General features: G+C 39.9%; 3 protein-coding genes across 4 annotated transcripts in view; 1 reads left to right on the forward strand and 2 right to left on the reverse strand.

The window, feature by feature from the left end:
• LOC122721038 (synapsin) overlaps positions 1 to 14,256 on the forward strand; it is a 50,102-nt gene extending 35,846 nt beyond the window's left edge. For both annotated transcript variants that reach the window (XM_043948235.1, XM_043948234.1), the window contains exons 7-10: positions 3,131 to 3,336; positions 3,770 to 4,034; positions 4,248 to 4,494; positions 4,582 to 14,256. In XM_043948235.1, coding sequence (XP_043804170.1) covers positions 3,131 to 3,336; positions 3,770 to 4,034; positions 4,248 to 4,494; positions 4,582 to 4,754 — 891 coding nt within the window. In that variant the 3' untranslated portion in view covers positions 4,755 to 14,256. The remainder of the gene's footprint in view (positions 1 to 3,130; positions 3,337 to 3,769; positions 4,035 to 4,247; positions 4,495 to 4,581) is intronic.
• A 77-nt stretch (positions 14,257 to 14,333) lies between these two features.
• Positions 14,334 to 18,155, reverse strand: LOC122720939 (UPF0691 protein C9orf116). The gene is made up of 2 exons (XM_043948061.1): positions 18,047 to 18,155; positions 14,334 to 15,132 (listed from the first exon to the last, which is right to left on the reverse strand). The coding sequence occupies exons 1-2, from the start codon at positions 18,153 to 18,155 to the stop codon at positions 14,921 to 14,923; spliced, it is 321 nt and encodes a 106-aa protein (XP_043803996.1). The 3' UTR covers positions 14,334 to 14,920.
• LOC122720938 (leucine-rich repeat-containing protein 15-like) lies at positions 15,535 to 17,219 on the reverse strand. Its single transcript, XM_043948059.1, has one exon. The coding sequence runs from the start codon at positions 16,694 to 16,696 to the stop codon at positions 15,674 to 15,676; it is 1,023 nt and encodes a 340-aa protein (XP_043803994.1). The 5' UTR covers positions 16,697 to 17,219; the 3' UTR covers positions 15,535 to 15,673.
• Positions 18,156 to 18,735: the final 580 nt, after the last annotated feature.

Genomic DNA, 18,735 nt, shown 5'->3' on the forward strand with positions numbered 1-18,735 from the left:
TCTCTCTCTCTCTCTCTCTCTCTCTCTCTCTGTCTCACTCTCTTCTTCCATCTCGTTTCACGTCTTACGCTATATCTCCGTCCCGCATTTTCATTATCGTTCATCCCGTCTCTGTCCGTACGATCCTCCCAACCCCCACCACTCGAGTTTTCTCCCTTCCAACTTTCCTCATCCCCCACTTTATCGGTGTATACCTTTGCTCGCTTTGCGTCTCCTGCCGGCCACCCACCCACAGTCCTCCATCTCTCTCTCTCTCTCTCTCTCTCTCTCTCTCTCTCTCTCTCTCTCTCGCACCGTTTTACCGGTGTACGCTTCGTCTACCCTCCCTCTCTCCGTTTCTCTTTCTCCCCCTCTCCCCCTCGTGTTTCGAGCATCGTCGATCTACATTTTTCTTGGCCGTTTGCCCTCCTTCTCCCTCACGAGTGCACCGCGATCCATCCTATCCGGGATTCGCCGAAACGTGCTCGCGGGGGTTCCGCTCATCACCGTTTGATCCACGATTACTATCATCTAATACGTCCCGCGGCCCTTTTTATAGTTCGCCCCTTTAGCGAAACAACGAACCGGGAAGATTGCGGCAAACATATTTTGTCTTTGGAAACGCCCCGGGGACAGATCGTTCGATCGTATTAGCGTTTTATTCGAGGAGCCGTTGGCGTACACAGCGCTCTCGATAAACAGGGACTGATAAAATATGCTCGATAATGTTTGTACGGCCCCCGTTATACCCCACGCTGATCCGCGTAAATTCGATAGCTCGTGCGCTCCTTATCTTCACGTTTCGATACCGTTGTTACACAGGAATTAATTATATACTTATTACGCGTGTATACGCGATTCAATCTCAACACGCGAATTATTTTTCTCCGCGTTTCGAAAAACTCGCCGCGGAACTCTGAGATATATATATATACCCCGGAGCGATTAGAAGTGGACGTGCTCGTTACCCGAGTATCGGAGTACTTGTAAATCAGGCTCCGGTTCGAGGATCGAATACGAATCGAATCGAATATCGGTATCCGGTTTCTGAATTTCTCAAACATTTAATAAATTTATCGATTCACGAAATTGAAATTGTGTTATTAGATGTACGTATCAATCCACTCGATTTTACCATCCATATTGTTGATCCTCCATCAACAATAAACATCGATAAAAATTTCTCACGAAAAATGTTATCTTCGAGATCAGTTAATCGTGCAGAGTTCACTTTCGATACTTTCTCGGTTATCGACCGACATCTCGCCACAACAAACTCTTGCGAAAAAGTAAAGTCGCGTTGTCGTGAAAAAAATTGTTTCAAGCCGCGGATGTAAAGATTCCGTTCCATGAGCGCAGCAGGCCGTATTATATTTTTAGTGCGTTCAAGTACGACGAACAAAATCGAAGGTGACACCCCTGCGTACACGTCTGGCCTGCCCCCTCGGAGTCCTCCAAAGTCCCCTCGAGCACGATAAATGATTTATCTCCGTGTCCCTCGCCGCTGATCCCCGTCGTTGGTGTTCGTGCCACGGTGGAACGGACACGCGTCCAGCGGTGCTCAGAAAGCCACTTTTGCGACACCCACGTGCCGGGATAAACACGTGGGTACGATACGTTTGAGCACTGCCTATCGGGGGGAATCAGCGCGTTGGCTGCCTGCGGTGGCCGGACGCGCGCCCATGAGACGATTCGTTCAACAGCCACTTCCTTTTTCTACGTCAACCCGGTTTGTAAACAGTCTCGTGATTAAGTTTTCTGAATATACACACGCCTATACACACGCGCGCGTTCCGTATCCGTGAAACATTGTGCAAACGAGAGGCTCAGATGTATTCGGATCTTGATTTATCGAGGCTTATACTTATACTTGAATTTGTTCCGAGAACCGATTAACCGTTCCCGGATCAAATTTTATGTGGAAAATAATTTTATTGTAAAAAATATATATATGTATAAACAACGTTGCGTTGTTACGCAACATCCAGTATAGTGGATGGAAAGGTTAAGGCCGAGGTAATTTATCGAAACTTCTGCTACTTGGATTTGTTTCTATAGATCTGTATTGCGCGTTTCGAACAAATATTCGATCGATTCACGAATTCATTTCCAAGAGAAAAAATTAAACGCGAGGAAGAATGGAAGAATGGAAGGGATTAAGCTTTTACCAGGAATTTCCCGCTCGATTCCACTCGATTCGTTTCTATTAACGTGGAATTCTTTGGTTATCTGGTAACGGGATAACCGGGAGAGAACGTTCACATTTTAACCGCCTTCACCCTTTTTTCTCCCCCCTTTGCTCACCGTGGAATCGGGTGAGATTCGTGACTCGACATCCTACTCTGCGATTATCAGGATCGAAACCGGTAGGATTGGACGGGAGTGCACGATTTTCGAACTCTCCGTTTCCTCATCGTTTCGAGGATCGGATCGGTATTTCAACGGTACGACGTCCACGTTTTCACGCTATAAATATATATATATATATATTTTCACTACTATATCGTCTCAAAGATCACACTATCCTCGTAGGATCGTTTTTTAATCGCGTTGGACGGATGCAACGAGAGTCGCGGCATCGTCAACGATTTAATAATCCCTCCCGTCCCACGCGAATATCGTGGACTGCTTAATCAACCGCCTGCGTATCGGCTGACTTTGATCTTCATCCATAGATGTCGGTTAATGTATTCGATTATTGAAGACCGGCCCCAGATATTGCTGTAGGCGTCCCATCCGACTGGTTCTCGCCGATTAGAGCGGAATGCAGAATAAGCGTGCATTGTTAATCGATTCTCCGTGCAGAGATCTTTGAGTGCCATGTTGAAATTGCATCGAGAAAATTGTATCGAGATTAATTTCGCTACTTTTCGTCGTAAAACCAGTATATTTCTTCCTTCCACTGCATTCCCGACCCGATTCGAGATGATCAACGCCACGGATTTATATCCGGTTCGAAAGACTTCTTCCTACGGGAAACGTATCGAATATGGGTTCCACATCATAACGTAGTTACGAGATCTTACAAGCGAGGTCCATTGACGACAATGGAGAAGAAGAAATTCGATTCGATCGAATATATACCTGTTACAATTCTCCTCTATAAGAACGGATCATCTTTTTCTTTCTTGTTTTCTTTTTCTTTTTACAGGTGAGTGCATCTCGTTATCCGGTCGTGGTGAAACTTGGACACGCCCACGGAGGAGTGGGAAAAGCCCGTGCCGAGACGAATCAAGAGTTTCTAGATCTCGCCTCTTTGGCTGCTTTGGCCAACGCTTACTGCACGTCGGAACCGTATGTCGATACCAAATACGACGTCCACGTGCAGAAAATAGGCAATAACTACAAGGCGTTCATGTGAGTATCGCGATATGAGTATCGCCGGATCGATCCCGCCGATCTGTCGTTGTAAATGTTACCGAGTCGCTTGTCCACATGGAAATTAGAAAACGTGTGGCTTAACCCTCGACTGGATGGCGAAACGTGGATTACGTAATAATACCGGAACAAATTTCGATTCCGATTCTATTTTTTTTTCACCGCGTAATTCGATAATACGTAAGAGAAAATAAATTTTTTCTTCCTCATTCCTTTTCCTCGTTCCTTGAGAAATAATTCTTTCCATCGTCATTTTTTAAATTAGAATCTCGAATGAAAAAAATTACCACTCTCCGTTACCACCACACCTCGTTGATCGAGGCTATCGGTTAAACCCTTCGAGTTAATGGGTGGAGAGGATCCAAGAGTAGCAAGATACTTGATTAACGAGCGCGTGATCGTTCCTCTCCAGGCGGAAGAGCATAAGCGGAAACTGGAAATCTAACACCGGTTCGGCGATGTTGGAGCAATTAGCCGTGAGTGAAAGACATCGCGCCTGGGTCGACCAGGTGGCCCAATTGTTCGGCGGGTTGGACATCTGCGCGATCGAGCTGTTGGTCGGCAAGGATGGCCGAGAGTACATAATCGAAGTGAACGATAGCGCGTTATCGTTAATGGGAGACTCGCAGGAGGAAGATCGTCGCCACATCGCCGATCTCGTCACCGCTAAAATGCAGGTAGAGAAAAAAAAAAAAAGAAACAAACAAACATGCCGTCTCATTCTCTCTCTCTCTCAGAACAGATCCAGAATAAGCTTGGATATACCTATCTTTAAATTATCTATTGTCTATCTCCTCCTCCTTTCTTTTCTTTTCTTTTCCTTTTTCCTTAAATCCATTCCTTCTCGCCCAATTTTCCGTTATTTTTCACTCTGAATAAAATATATGCAGGCATTTTGCCGGCCGCCGAGCGTTTTGACGAAAACAACATCGAGAGGATCGATGTCCGGCTCGAGCCAAGCGACGAGTCCCGTCGAGGATCGCGTCGTACCGCCAACAGCTCCCTTGGGATCGCACGGGAGCATGGGATCGATGGCTAGCATAGGAAGCTTGGGTTCGGTAGGCTCGATGACGGCAGTGGCCGGCGACGTAACCACCTCTGACAGCCACCATCAGCTGCAACGACGCGACTCCCAAGGTTTCGAATTATTATTATTATTATTATTATTATTAATTACTTCGTCGTGTTTTAAATTTGACGTACCAATTGATAACGTTTTCCCAGCATCGCAATCGAGTACAGTGAGCAGCGCGCCGTCGGTCGGTCGACGCCAAGACGAAGCTCCAACATCGAGAGTACCTTTCCACAGACAAGGTAGCCAATCACAAAGCGAGGACACCGAGGATACCATGAAGAATCTTCGGAAAACGTTCGCAGGAATCTTTGGAGACATGTAAATTTTTGGGACGAATTTTTGTGCACTGAAACGAAGGAGGCGAAGAATCGTTGTTATAAATTTAAAATTTGGTACGAAGTTAAGAAACGTGCTATATTCGATGAATCATATTTCTTTTCTTGTTCTTTTATAATATTAGTAATCGATATGGATAGTATTCGTAATTACGAGGATCTTTTTTTCTTCCTTTTTTTTGAGGAAATAAAATTGACAGTTTCGTGTTTTTTTTTTTTTTTTTGGGTCGATTCGAAATGAATTATCGGAATGGAAATATCGAGAATGGATTGAATGAGGCACGACGAGGATATATTTGCAGATCGTCAAGCTGATTTAAATGACGCTCGCGTCCCACACCGGGCGCTGTGTAACGATGTAAATTTTGCTAACGGTCCACGGCGATGTGTATAAACCTAAACATAACTCTTTGAAATCTCATTTGACAACAACTCGTTTCTCGATTAATTTCTCTCTTATCCTTGAATTAATTGAAACGAAAAGAGAACTTATTCTCCTTCTAGAAATTCTCGCTAATCGCTATTACCCAATACTTAATTATTATTATTATTAATAATCTTAAATACCGCGTAATTAAAGCATCGGTTTCGAATATTATTAATACTAACGTATTTTCGATAAGGGGTGGGTGAGCAAAAATTAAACGGGGGTTTAAAAAAAAAAAAAAAGAGATAAGGTCGTGGTCGTTTATGTATATTAAAAAAAAAAAAGAGTAAAAAACAAAAAAAAAAATAAATCGTATAGTAGATTCTATGTATTCGATGTATTATTCAGCATTTACAACATAGTCGGTTAGGGAAAATTCTCTCAGGTTAAAAAGAAATGATTAAAAAAGGGGGGAGGGAAAATAATAATAACAATAATAATAATAATAATAATAATAATAATAATAATAATAAAAATGAATACTTTTCCAAGTGTGTCCGGTTATGTTTCGTTACCATCGACGTATCCGTTCTGCATACACTCGTCTCGTTTACGGGAACTCCGCCACTTGGTTTTTCGATTCCAACAGGCAACAGATACCATAGGCCCCTGTCATCTCCTCATCCGAGTTTACTTCAGGCGTCCACTTTTTAGGCTTAACTTTCGATTAATAGCATTGTCTAAAGGCGAGGGAACGGGAAAGTGAAGGGGAGGGAAAAAAGAAAAAAGAAAAAAAAGAGAGAGAGAGAGGGAGAGAGAGAGAGAGAGACGAAAGCGGGGAGAGAGGTAGGGGGAGGGAAAAAAAGAAGAAAAAAAAAAACGATGGGTTATAAATTTAAACGGGTGATGGAAATTCCTGCAGTAAAATACATATTTGTAAAATTATTAAAAAGTATTTGTAAACCGACGTCATTCAATACAATGATTGAGGAAAACAAAAAAAAGAGGAGATTCGGGCATTATTAATACTGAACATTTGGCTAGAGAAGACTTCTGTATCGATCGATCGCCGCGTGAAAAAGAAAAGAAGAAAAAAAAAAAAGAAAAAAAAAAAAAGAAGAAAAAATCTCGATTTCGAAGAAACGCGCCGACCATTCGAAGAACACGATCGACGAGTCTGTATCTTAAGCGCACAAATAGTCATTAAGATTTCGAGACCGGGCAGTACTTTGACATCGTGCATGTGAACAGCGCAAAACGTTTTGGATTAAACGGGACTCGAGAAGAGGAAAATTTATTCCGCAGAGTCGTCGGTCCGTTTTTTGAAAGAAAAAATTAAAATTTCGGCCCGCTAAAAAATAAACTCGCTCGACCGACGGCCTTTCGATTTGGATTGTTGAAAAAGAAAAAAAAAAAAAAAAAAAAGAGAGAGAAAGAAAAAAAAGAAAATTCATCGTCTCGAACAGTAGTGAGCATCTCGATGTTGAAAACTGTCCTGCAATTCCGATGACGAACTGCTTCTTTTTCTTAAATTTTCACGCACACACGTGTACAAATCATTTCGTAAAGAAAGAGAAAAGAAAAGAAAAGGGGAGAGATTCGGCAATGCTCGCTTGCTGAAAATTCACGAAAAACGAGATGTTCGTTGTTCCGTAGGCTTTAAGAACATTACCGATGAAATCAAAATGTAATAAAAAAAAAAAAAAGAAACGGGTTCGTGAAACTAGGAACGGGAAGCGAAAGGGAAACGCGGCCACTAGTCGCCGCAAGAATGATAAAAAGATAAAATGTTATTACATGGGCATTCAGTAATCGCGATTTTTGCGAAATCCTGGCAAAAATCCGGGTCACACCAAGCAAATTTTTTTGACGATCTGCAAATATAATCTCGCGTTTCCTCATTTTTCTGACTTTATCCGTTTGAGGTTCGAACTCCTTTGATTCGGTGCACGGAATCGAAAAGGATTCAAGGATTGAATCAAAAAAAAAAAAAAAATCGATCGACGATGACGAAGGAAGAAAGAAAACAAAACAAAACAAAACAAAAAAAAAAAAGAAAAAGATAAGGAAAAGAGAGGGAACGAAACTTCTTTATCCAATGATCTCAATTTACCTTAGCATAAGGGCTGATAAGGCCGTATTCGACGAATGGACTTCGTGGTGTCAGCTTTGGAAAGGAACGAGAACAATTTCCAACGCGTTTCTAATATTCCGTTAATACCCTCGGTTTCACGATGATTTCACGAAACATTTTAATTCACAATTTTCATTTCCCTCGAACACCTTTGTCAATTGCGCGAGGATACAGTGGAGGGAGGGGATTGCGTAGGATCGTATACAAAGGAACGTGTATTGCCTTCTTTCGTTTCCATTTTTTCTTCTCTCGATTTCACGGAACACATCGACAGTGCTTTGCACGTACTGAATTTTAGAAATATTAGAACGAGGTTATGCAAACGATAAACGCAAAGACGTGAATTTAGTCCATCCTCTCTATTGCACAATTATATATCGATCGGATACTCCCTGTGTGTGTATCTAGCTTTAGTTGATAAGTTAGTTATCCGTTGAAAGAAAAAGGAGGGAGAGAAAGATAGAAAGAGAGAGAAAAGAGAGAAACATCGACGATGAATTAAAACGGAATCCACGAGTCACGAGTTAATTTCGATATGTAATAGACGTCCGATGGTTTGGTTTTTGATGTGCCTTGATAACTTAAGTGCCCTTCTTGTCACCTGTTTCTCACCCGATTCGAAGCAGTCCAAAAGTACGCGTTTCAAAGAGTACAGAAAAAAAATAAACGTACGACACGTACACGTTCACCGTTGCACTTAATCACGAGATCTCTATGTTGTTTGTACTTTTTATACACCTCGAAAACGCGTGCACCCCATCGTTTTTACCCTTCTCGCATATGATCATCGTTGCAACGAGCTTGCTTGTTGATTCAGCCACGCATCTCAAAATATCATGTGGATAAGTGCAGGTACACCGTCCAAGTTTACGATCAACAACAAGCGAAGTTAAGTTTCGATCGAACAATCCTCTTATCCGTTCGTCGATATTCGCTGTAGCAAAGATAATCGATCAAGCATATTCTTCTCTTCCGTTCTTCAATTCGTCAATTCGTATCTTAGAACCCACCTTCGCTTATCATTTGTATTTCGATTCTCTTTCCATTATTCACCGATTATTCAACGACCGAGGCAATGATACGTAGAGGAGTAAACTTAAAGTAGAGTTTAAAAGAGTTTTAGAGTCGTGGCAGGAGAGTAGAGCAGAATATTGTGAGTTATTAGCGTTTCAAATTTAAGGACTTAGTTTTTAGCTTCAAGCTGAGATAATCAGAGTGATAATAATATTGCGAGAAATAGAATGTTGGAATTACCGATACTTGAAAGACGATACTTTAAGGGATGTGTTTTCATTTTTTTTCATTTTTCCATTATTCGTAGGGCAGGACAATTATGGAGGAGGAGGTAGAATTTAAACAGAGAGTTTAGAGTCGTGAGAGGATAGACTGCTAAAAGGCTGCCTGATTCCACGACACGTATAGTTCAGAAATCTGAAATAATAATTGCAAGAGATAGTAAAAACTATTAATACTACTATTACTACTACTACGACATTGGAAAGCTAATAAACTTTAACGGGAATAAACGCGACGTTTAAAGAAAACAGACCCGCGAAAATAAAATCCTGGACAATCTTTACCGAAAACCTGGAAAATTGTCGCGATGTACGCGACGAAGTACAAAAAAAAAACCCACCCAGATGAAACGAGATAAACTGCTTTCCGAGCTGACGCCACGATGCGAACGAAATAAATAAATAAAAAGAATAAAATAAAATAAAATAAAAAAAAAAAATAAAAATAAAAAAAAAAGGAGAGAAAGCTCGATAGATTCGTTTAAAAATGGACGAATTCGATCCCTACAGAATCCGTACTGATACGTAGACAAGGTTAAAGATAACGAATATCTCAGGGGTGCAAGTTTAAGCACTAGGTAGGATAGAAAAAAAAAAAGAAAAAAAAAAAAAGAAATAGAAAAAAAAAAAAAGACGACAGTTAGAAGAGGCAGTTGGGTTCAGGTGTTGTTGCAATCTCTAGACGAATAAACGGCATTGACTACCGATTATCTACGACGACTAGCGATTTTAGCGAGCACGCTTTTTTTGGAAGAAATGTTAGCGGTTATCCATTTCATAGGAAGCGAAATTATTATAAGCGGAATCGAACCGGGTAACGATCATCTGTGAGAAAATCCGATAACAACGTTTCTGTGCAACGTTTTAACCCAATATCTCCTTTTGTACAAGATTATTGTTCCAACGAATAAATCTGTGGATCTGATTGTCGATCGTCAATTGTTATCGCGATTTATCGCGATATTTTCAATGAAAAAATTGTAAAAAACGATTAGACGATTCAATTATCGATTTAATTTCAATCATCACCTTGATTGTTCTACGTGCGGTTAATCATTACCCGAGATCAGAGATACCATTATTATCGAATTAATTATGAAGACGTTTGTCGAGGACGGATCGAGCGGATGATCGATTCAGTGTAACAAAAACCGAACAAAAAGCAAGAAAGCTCACATCGTTTATGCATTTTTAACAATTGCTCGATCATGCTTCGCAAGAATCTTCGATCGACGAGTTTGTAATTTGTTTTTTAGTGCCCGTGTGATGTAGTGAGCAGCAGCCTGTTTACAACACCTTTCCATTAGGTTTTGATCGTGTTTTCGTGTTAGGCGTCACTTTTTTTTTATTTCGTCGTAGCGCCACCGCGTGTGTCGGTGGAAACTTTATAGTAAGCTGATAGATCTTTTTAATTTCGATGTAAAAGATTCGCGTACACCGCCTCTCTCGCTACACACAGCGAGAGATCTTTTATAAAAATTGGCGCTCTATCGCGCCTAAAATCTCCTCGTTCAAAATCTCTGTTTCCTTCTTGCCGGAAAAAAAAAAAAGAAAATAATAATATTACAATTAAGCTAATCTACTTAGGATCCTTGCGTCACCGTAATACCGTTGTTGGTTAAGAATTTACCATTCATAGAGTTACTTTAAGATCGTGGAACTAATTTAGATGCCTTGGATAACGACATCGTAGATATAAGTTCCAACCAAAAAAAAAGTAAAAAACAAAAAATCATAAGAAAGAAAATAAAAAAAACCAAAAAAAAAAAAAGAAAGAAAGAAAGAAAGAAAGAAAGGAAAGAAGGAAGGAAGGAGGGAAGGAAAAAAGAAAAGAAAGAAGAAACGAAAAGAAATCGAAGCAAACTCGCGATGATAACGCTAACGAGAACTCGATATTGCGTTATCGTCGTCGTTTCGAGGCTTCTTTCACTCGACCCAACTCGATCCAAGATCACAATCTCGATTCGAAAGAACCGCGTGACGAAGCTTCGAAACGCATTCGATCGTGAATAGATTAGAATACACACACACATACACACACATACACACACACGCTTAGAAATATACGTTCCAGGAGCATCTCCGCCGAAGAAAAGGTAGAGATACGTACAACGGGCGTTATAACGTTATCACACGTCGAGGCGAGACCGTGCCTCGTGCCAATCAGAATTGGCGATTCCAGCTCATGGCATTCGAATGCCGATTTAGTGCCTCGTTGCTTTCCCTTCCCGCTTACCGTTTTCATTTAAATACACGAATGAAATCTCGTTTCATTAAATACCTATAAATACACGATATTCATCTTCGCTCAAATCAATTTTCCCGATCTAATGTTAATCAGATTCCTTTAACTTGCTTACTTGCTTCTTCCTTCTTCCTTGTTTCCCTCCAAATTCTTCTCCAACGCTTATTCTCCCGTGAAACAGTGAAACGAAACACCAAGATATTATTATTACGAGAAATCGTTACAACGAATCGTGGAAGGGATGAATAATTATCGAAGCAATCTCCTCGTCGCGCGAATAGAATTTAGCCGGATATCATCAATGGCACGGGGATCCACGGTTTCGCCACGATGGTCGAGGCGAACGAGCGCTCGTCATCGTCTCTTAATTACTTTATTATTCAATGTCTCTGTGTAACGAACTTAAAGATTAAACAATAGCGTTAAACGAAATTAAAAGGAAATAACGGATCGTTAAGGTGAGATTATCATCGTAGGCTAGTTACGGTACGGTAGGCTCTATATGTAACCGTATGTTACCTCCTTGATTTCAATGAGTGCTAGTCCACATGTATCATAATATCACATTAACACAACACTCGTACTCTCGATACAAGAATATTATATACACGACATATTATATATATATATATATACATACATACATACATACATATATATACATTATGTAATAACTATAATGATACGCGACAGTTGTAGCTAATCACCCCGGACGAACAACAGAGGAACCAGTCTATTGTTCTCGCGGGGACGTGTAAAAGCGTCCTTGTAAGGTTTCAAGGATGTCTTCAGGTCTAATTAATTGTAAAATCGGTCAGAAACGTTATTATAATCCGAGGAGAGAAGCGAATACAAAAGTTTAAAACGGGAAACGAAGATGGAACGTCCTCGCGCGCCGACGAAAAAAAGCGTCTCATAGATCCGATTCTCGATCTTCGAGCGGAGAGCCACCGGTGGCACGGGACGTGCCTCTGTCACGCCAACATTCGATATCAATTGTACGACAATATATATAATATATATATATATATTACGGAATAGACGCCATACGAGCGTTTACTCGTACGAGACAAATGTGAGAGAGTAGAGTTAGTTATTAATCTCGATGTTCTGTTTCGCGGCGCGCGTATCCCAGATGCGCCGTGAAAGAAAAAAAAAAGAAAAAAAGAAAAAAGAAAAAAAAGAAAAATTATTTAATTAGAACATTTCCCTTGAAGAAAATCCGCGCGATCGAACCGTCGAAATTATGGATGGACGAATACTTCTCTCTCTTTTATTCGATCGCGTTCATAGCGATGCCAGCCAACACCAAAAAAACGTCCCGAGTTCGATCGTTGGATCGCGCACAAAAGTCGCGTGTGCCGCTTCGTCGATCACGTTTCCTCGTATTATTCCTTCTCTCGTACTCAAGACCGCGTTGAAACACACGGATGTGTGTTTCCCAAGCGCGCGTTGATCACAAGATCATCGCGACGAACAACGAAATCATCGGTACGCGAAATCGATCGTGGATCGCGGCACGGCTCACGCGTGGAGGCAACGATCGCTCGAATTATATCACGTTATACACCGATTATTAACCGAAAAATTCTCCGATCGTACGACCGTTTATATTAATACCTTTTAACTGTAACCGTTGAATAAGAGAAGGAAGGAAGGAAGGAAGGAAGGAAGGAAGGAATGGAAAAAAGGGAAGGATGTTTAATTAAATGCGAGTAAAATGCGAGTTCTATCTGTCATCGTTTTAGCTGTTAAGGATTCATCAGAAGTAAATATTGGGGGTAGCTCTAATCCAGTAAGCGTACCGCGTAAGCGCAAGCATACATTTAGAAATACGGAGAGAAGAAATAAAACGTAGTACAATGTATAGGTTTGTGTATAGAGATACGAGAGGGCATGTGTGAAAGAGATATCGGTGTTGGGTGCACGTCGAGTGCTCGTTACCGATCCTACCGCCGCTTTATTTCGTTGGAAGGCATTACGGGTGGATGGCTAACAAGATCGTTCCAACTTGTTCGAGATATCACGGAAACGGTTTTTCGACCGTTTTCTATCCTATCGCGAGTGGCCGAGGTGAAACGATGCCCTTTCGAGGGATCGTATATCGATAAGCCGGGGTGGTCGTAGGTAACGAGCACGCCGTTTCATGGAACATCAAGGGAGTCTTCCTCGTGATGGCGGGCGATGCTCGATGCCCGGTGATCATTTCATGGCCTTAATCAAATTTTCATCGGGGATCGAGTGTCTTCGTCATCGTGTCGTCGCGTCTATCGCGACGATGGAACGAATATTGACTGGCTCGTGACGACGATTCCAACGAATCGTGGATGCCAAAAGGAGTATGAAAGATGCTGGAGGATATTATACAACTACTCTCGAGTGTACTTTTAATATCTCCGTTTGGAATTCGTCCACCGTTTGGATATCGAATATTTTCCGCTAATTCGAAATTTCGATCGATGTTGTGATCCATGTTGTATCCGATACTCGTCGAGATGATTCGATTCAAAGAGATTTTATATATCGATTGCGCGCCGATTTCTATCTCGTACGATTTTCCACTCGTCGAGAAATGTTCTCGATGATAAGAGGTGGAAAATTGTTGGACGAAAATTGTCGCGTGTTTCCACATATATTCTTCGATATACCGGTTTAACGCTGCGCTATCAGATGTGGAATATCTTTATGGTGTCTCCGTAAGACTTTCGACGTGGGCCCCTTAAAACTGACGACACGGACACATAACGTTAACAGAGTTTCTTCGACTAGAATTGTGTATTCATCCATTGCATACCAACAAAAAAATAAATAAATAAATAAATGAATAAATAAATATTTGCCATATTGGACATTGGTGAAACGTTTATCGAAACGTTTTGGATGTCGTTATGGTTGTTAAGACATTGAAATATTAAGAACTCTTTAACGAATTGAGCTATCTCATTGTGTTATGTACACACATTTATAAATATATAAATATATAAATATATTATATATATATATATATACATAAAAAATATATATGTTGAAGAGTTAAACATTTACCACTATGATGATCATACTAATGCAGCGTAATGGACGAATGGCATGCACTCAAAAAGTTATAAGATGTTATTAATATACTTCCGAAGTCGAGTAACGCAGATTATTAAACTTTCTTGATGAATTGATGAGAAAAAAAAAAAAAAAAAGAAAAAAAAAGAATCCCGATCAAGTAATCCTGTAAAACGGAGAAACAAACGTTAGTGAGCGTTTACGATATTGTACTTATCCCAATAACATAACGATCGAAAGGGAGAAAACGACTTTCGATTCCGTGCTAGATTTCGGGACACTCTTTGTAACTCTGCGTGGCCCGACTAGGTTCTGGTTGAAATACGATTACTGCGATACGTAAGCTAAACTGTAACAATAAAAAAAAAAAATAATAAAATATTATACTTATGAATTTTCAATATTACAACCTTATCTCTTAATTTTTAAATATTGAATATACGAGATTTGAATTTTTATTTCTTTTATATATATATATATATAAAATTGGAAAGTTTATTAATTATTAAGATATCGTACATATTTTTTCTTTTATTATGAGTCTCCATATACTTGATATTTTTTTTTATTTCGCTATTACAACAATGTTCGTTTATATCTCTTTCTAAAGTACATGTGTATCAAGTGTTCGAAGAACATAATATATCTGAATCTATATGCACGTTTATAATTTGTTCTCTCTTGCTTCGATTACATCTCGCTCATCTTCTCTCAACAAAAAATCGTTAAAGCATTATTTAAATTATTTAAATTAATATATTTCCATCTCTTCGAAATTATATATTGGAATCGATCGACATTAATTCTTCATACAATCGATGATTTCGTTGTCAAAATACATGATATGTGTACATAATTTTAACGCGAGAATAACAATTTGTCGATTATCATTCGATCCGATCGTCAAAGTTTAATACACGAGAATTACGAGAAGTTACATTTTCAAGAGATTTAATAAATACATCACGTGTACGATTAGTCGTATTAATTAACGCATTTTCTTTACGAAAATTATTTTAGAGATAATCAAATGTGAGAATTTGAAACGTGCGAGAAATTTAAACTCTGCTTTTATCCAATACCGTATTCAAGGAACAATTACGATACATCCCACCGCGTCCTTGATTTATGCTGAAAGAATTATCTCGTGGGTAATAAGAGGTTGGCACGGTGTGAATCGTCGGCGCGTACCATCCGTAATCCATCGCCGTGCTTCTGTAACAAGGATGGGGTAGGGGAGTTTCGTCCTGTCGATATCCCTTGAACACTCCTGCAAAAACGATCTTTTATCGGATAAAGATTTTGTTCTCTATCCCTATGATAGATGGATGATATCCTTCTCCCTTGTCTATTTTTACATTTTTTTTTTTCTAATAAAATATTTGCTAATATTTTACACGAATCATTGTTGACTTGTGTACGACAGTACCGTCCAAAACAAAAATTTGCGAAGCGACGATAGAAAATCTTTTACAAAAAAAAAAAAAAAAAAAATAATTGTGAAACGAATTGAGAAATGGAGAATTCTCTCAATTCTCTAAACAACTCTTTTGCACTTTTTTTTGAAGAAAACTCACACCGTAAGAAGAAAGGAAATCGGTATATTCACATGTGTATATTCGCGTTGGAATTATAATGGAATTATAATGGAATTATAATAAAATAAAATTAATGAAAAAAAAGAAAAGAAAAACCTAGAGAAAAAAAAGATGGTCACTGATTTGGAATTCTCAAACAAACATTATACGAAGAATGGACAAGGCGTTTTCTATATCAAACCGGCACTGGTTATACTCCAGGTAATTTATGCATCAATGAACCTGAGGTCCAATCTCCGTGCACTCGTACGGCAACTGATACGCGACGTTGTTACAACGGAATCGTCCTTGCACGTTTGAAACATTGTCCATCGTCCTCCCGGCTATCTTGAAGCCGGGATCGACGGTAACATTCTTCATCCTGGCGAAAGCGGACATGTCCACGAAACGGAGGTTGTTGCTGTTCAAGAACAGGAGCAACAGATTGTCCAGCCCCTCGAAAGTGTCCGCCTTAATCATGACGATCTGATTCCCGTTCAGCCACAATGAATTTAGATTCCTGAGATAACGAAATATTCCACCGGACACGCTTCTCAACGAATTTCGCCCCAGATCCAATTCGTTGATCTCGCTTAATCCGCGAAACACCTCCAATTGCAGGGACGAGATTTTATTTCTCGACAGATAAAGAAGATCGATATGGGGCAGCCCGTTGAACGCGCCGATCGGTATCTCGTTGATCTCGTTACAATCCAACGCCAAAGTCTCCAAGTGTCTCAGACCTTTGAACATGTTCCTCCTCAACGCGATTTTATTATTCGTTGCGTACAATTCGTGGAGATCCACCAGGCCTTTCCACATACCGGGGCGGAAAGCGATCATGTCATTGTAATCCAATATCAGCGTCTCCAAACTGTCCAAATTGGCGAACGAGCCATCCTCTATGTCCCTTATGCTGTTGTTCTTCAAATCGAGATACGTCAATTGGTCCAAATCGGCGAAGTAGTGTTTAAAAATCTTGGACAATTGATTGTCGCGAATGTAGAGGGCGGACGAGTTGGCCACCTCGAGGAAAGCGTCCTTGGCGATATCCTGGATCCCGAGGCCCTCGAGATGAAGCTCTATATCCTCGATCGTTTGCACCGCGTTCACATCCTCGAACGCGACGCTGTGCAGCACGCTGTTGCCCAGGCAAACGTAAAGATGATTATAAACTTGGCAGTCCGCTTCCTCCGCGCTCACGTCTCGAGCGGTGACCGATAAGAAGAGATAAACGAGCAAGAGGAAGCAGCACATGGTACGCAGAGAGATGCTGGATGCTTACTGAACGAGGGATCGCGTCTCGATGTGCAGCCAACGGAACAAACTGAAACGGTCACCGTTGCTCAGATACCATTCGATAAATATATCATCCGTATATACAGCGTGTACGTATTACAACTCCACCTACAATTTCTCTGCAAATTCCACGTTTCCTTCGTTTTTTTTAAACGCGCAATTCCCTCTACTGTTTCGATCGAACAGTAGCTCCTTTCTCTTCTGTCGATGGTCGATTACGGTTGATTTGACGTTAACCGTGTTTTTTCATCTTGAATCGATTCAATTTTAACGAGAGATCAAACGATTGAGCGCCGCCCAAAAGTCAGCCAGTTTCTTCGTATCGATATTAAAAATTCATCATTTCCGTGAAATTATTTCTTCTTTTTTTAGCGAGACGAGGCATCTGTTCCCATGTTTCTCTCTGCATTTTTATGGACCAAACGTTTCGCGATCTGATCTCGCGATTCGAGGCTTCCAAGGCAGCCAAGTTATTTTTCTTTAACTGGTCTGGATTACCATTGCAGTATTTCTCGAGACGATAGAAATTGGAATGCGGCGTTCGTTAATTTGACGATTCGTATCTTTTATACGAATACGATACAAAAAAAAATGCTTCCGTTATCTTCCGCATTTTCATTTTTAATATCGTCTTAGTCATGTGTGAAAAATGCATATTCGCGTTGTATATTTACGACAATATATTTCGTGTTAGATACAACAATATATATATATATATGTATATATAAATACTTTCCGCAGTCATGAACTACGTGTACGAATACAAATTCACGGCGTAGATATTTCGACACGTATGTGAAATCATTCTTTCGTTTCTCAATCAAGAAAGCAAGTCGATCTGTTTACTGAAAGATCGCACATCCGATTTAACGAACGAAAATGCCACACGTGTTACGTACGTGGTTGAACAAGTCCTATCTTGTGAAAAGGTTTCAGTGACATGTGCAAAAATGTACGTATCCCCCCGATAAGCTTCGACGATCGTCAATACCGACTTATTAATAGCAGAACGTTATCGTTTCAGCTATACGAGGAATTTCTTGTCGTATACACTTTACACGCGAAATCAATCTGCGAACCGATTCGACGAACTGCATAAAACATTCGAGCGGAATCCTTTCCTCGAAAAAGAGAAAAAGAAAAAGGAAAAAAAGAAAGAAAGAAGGAAAGAAAAATACACGTTAAAATACATACTTACTTATCGACCGATCTGTCGTCGACGAGATTCGATCAAGCTATATAATTAAGATCATGTAACTCGTTAAAAATATGAAAAATGTCGTGTTAATAAATTACACACACACTTACGAGGATACATAAATCGTGTCGGAAGATTGCACGTCCGATAAATCTCATCGGTTCGTTCCTCCTTCTCCATCTCCTTCTTTTTCTCGCATGTGCACGGCGTTTCGATCATTTTTGGTATTCGGGGGATTCAATCGTGTCGCGAATAAGCGCGTAGAACCGCGGAACCGCAAAGCATAACCTCGACGATGAAAATACGCTGCAATTTTTGCCGCGACATCGGCCATAAATGGAAGTTCCCGTTCCTATGGCGACTGTATCTTCCCCGCGACCAAGAATCGATCAAACTCGATTCCATTCGCTAAAAGTTTGATAATAAATAATATTCTTTGTTTCGCGTTGCAAATTTCGAAAATAGATAAAAGGATTTTTTAAAAAAAGCAAAGTTCTTAAGATAATTTGGAATTCTAAATTATATTTAGAATTTCGAAAAGTTATCTTTTGATAATTTTAACGAAATAAAATGTACAGAATGGAAAATATGGGAACAGTGGATTAACTGTTTGAGACCATTTCCTCGTTCGAAAAATAAATTTCCAATGGATAGGGAATTTTTTTTATACGCACCGTGTATACTTTCGTTTTAATCTTTTACTTTGCGAGAAATATTATATACCTATCTGCACTTGAGTATATATATATATATATATATGCCTCTTCCTCAGTTTTTTATTAGGAAAAGGGTTATTGAA

Source organism: Apis laboriosa, unplaced genomic scaffold (assembly GCF_014066325.1).
Source record: "Apis laboriosa isolate Shangri-la unplaced genomic scaffold, ASM1406632v1 scaffold13_cov153, whole genome shotgun sequence".
NCBI lineage: Eukaryota > Metazoa > Arthropoda > Insecta > Hymenoptera > Apidae > Apis > Apis laboriosa.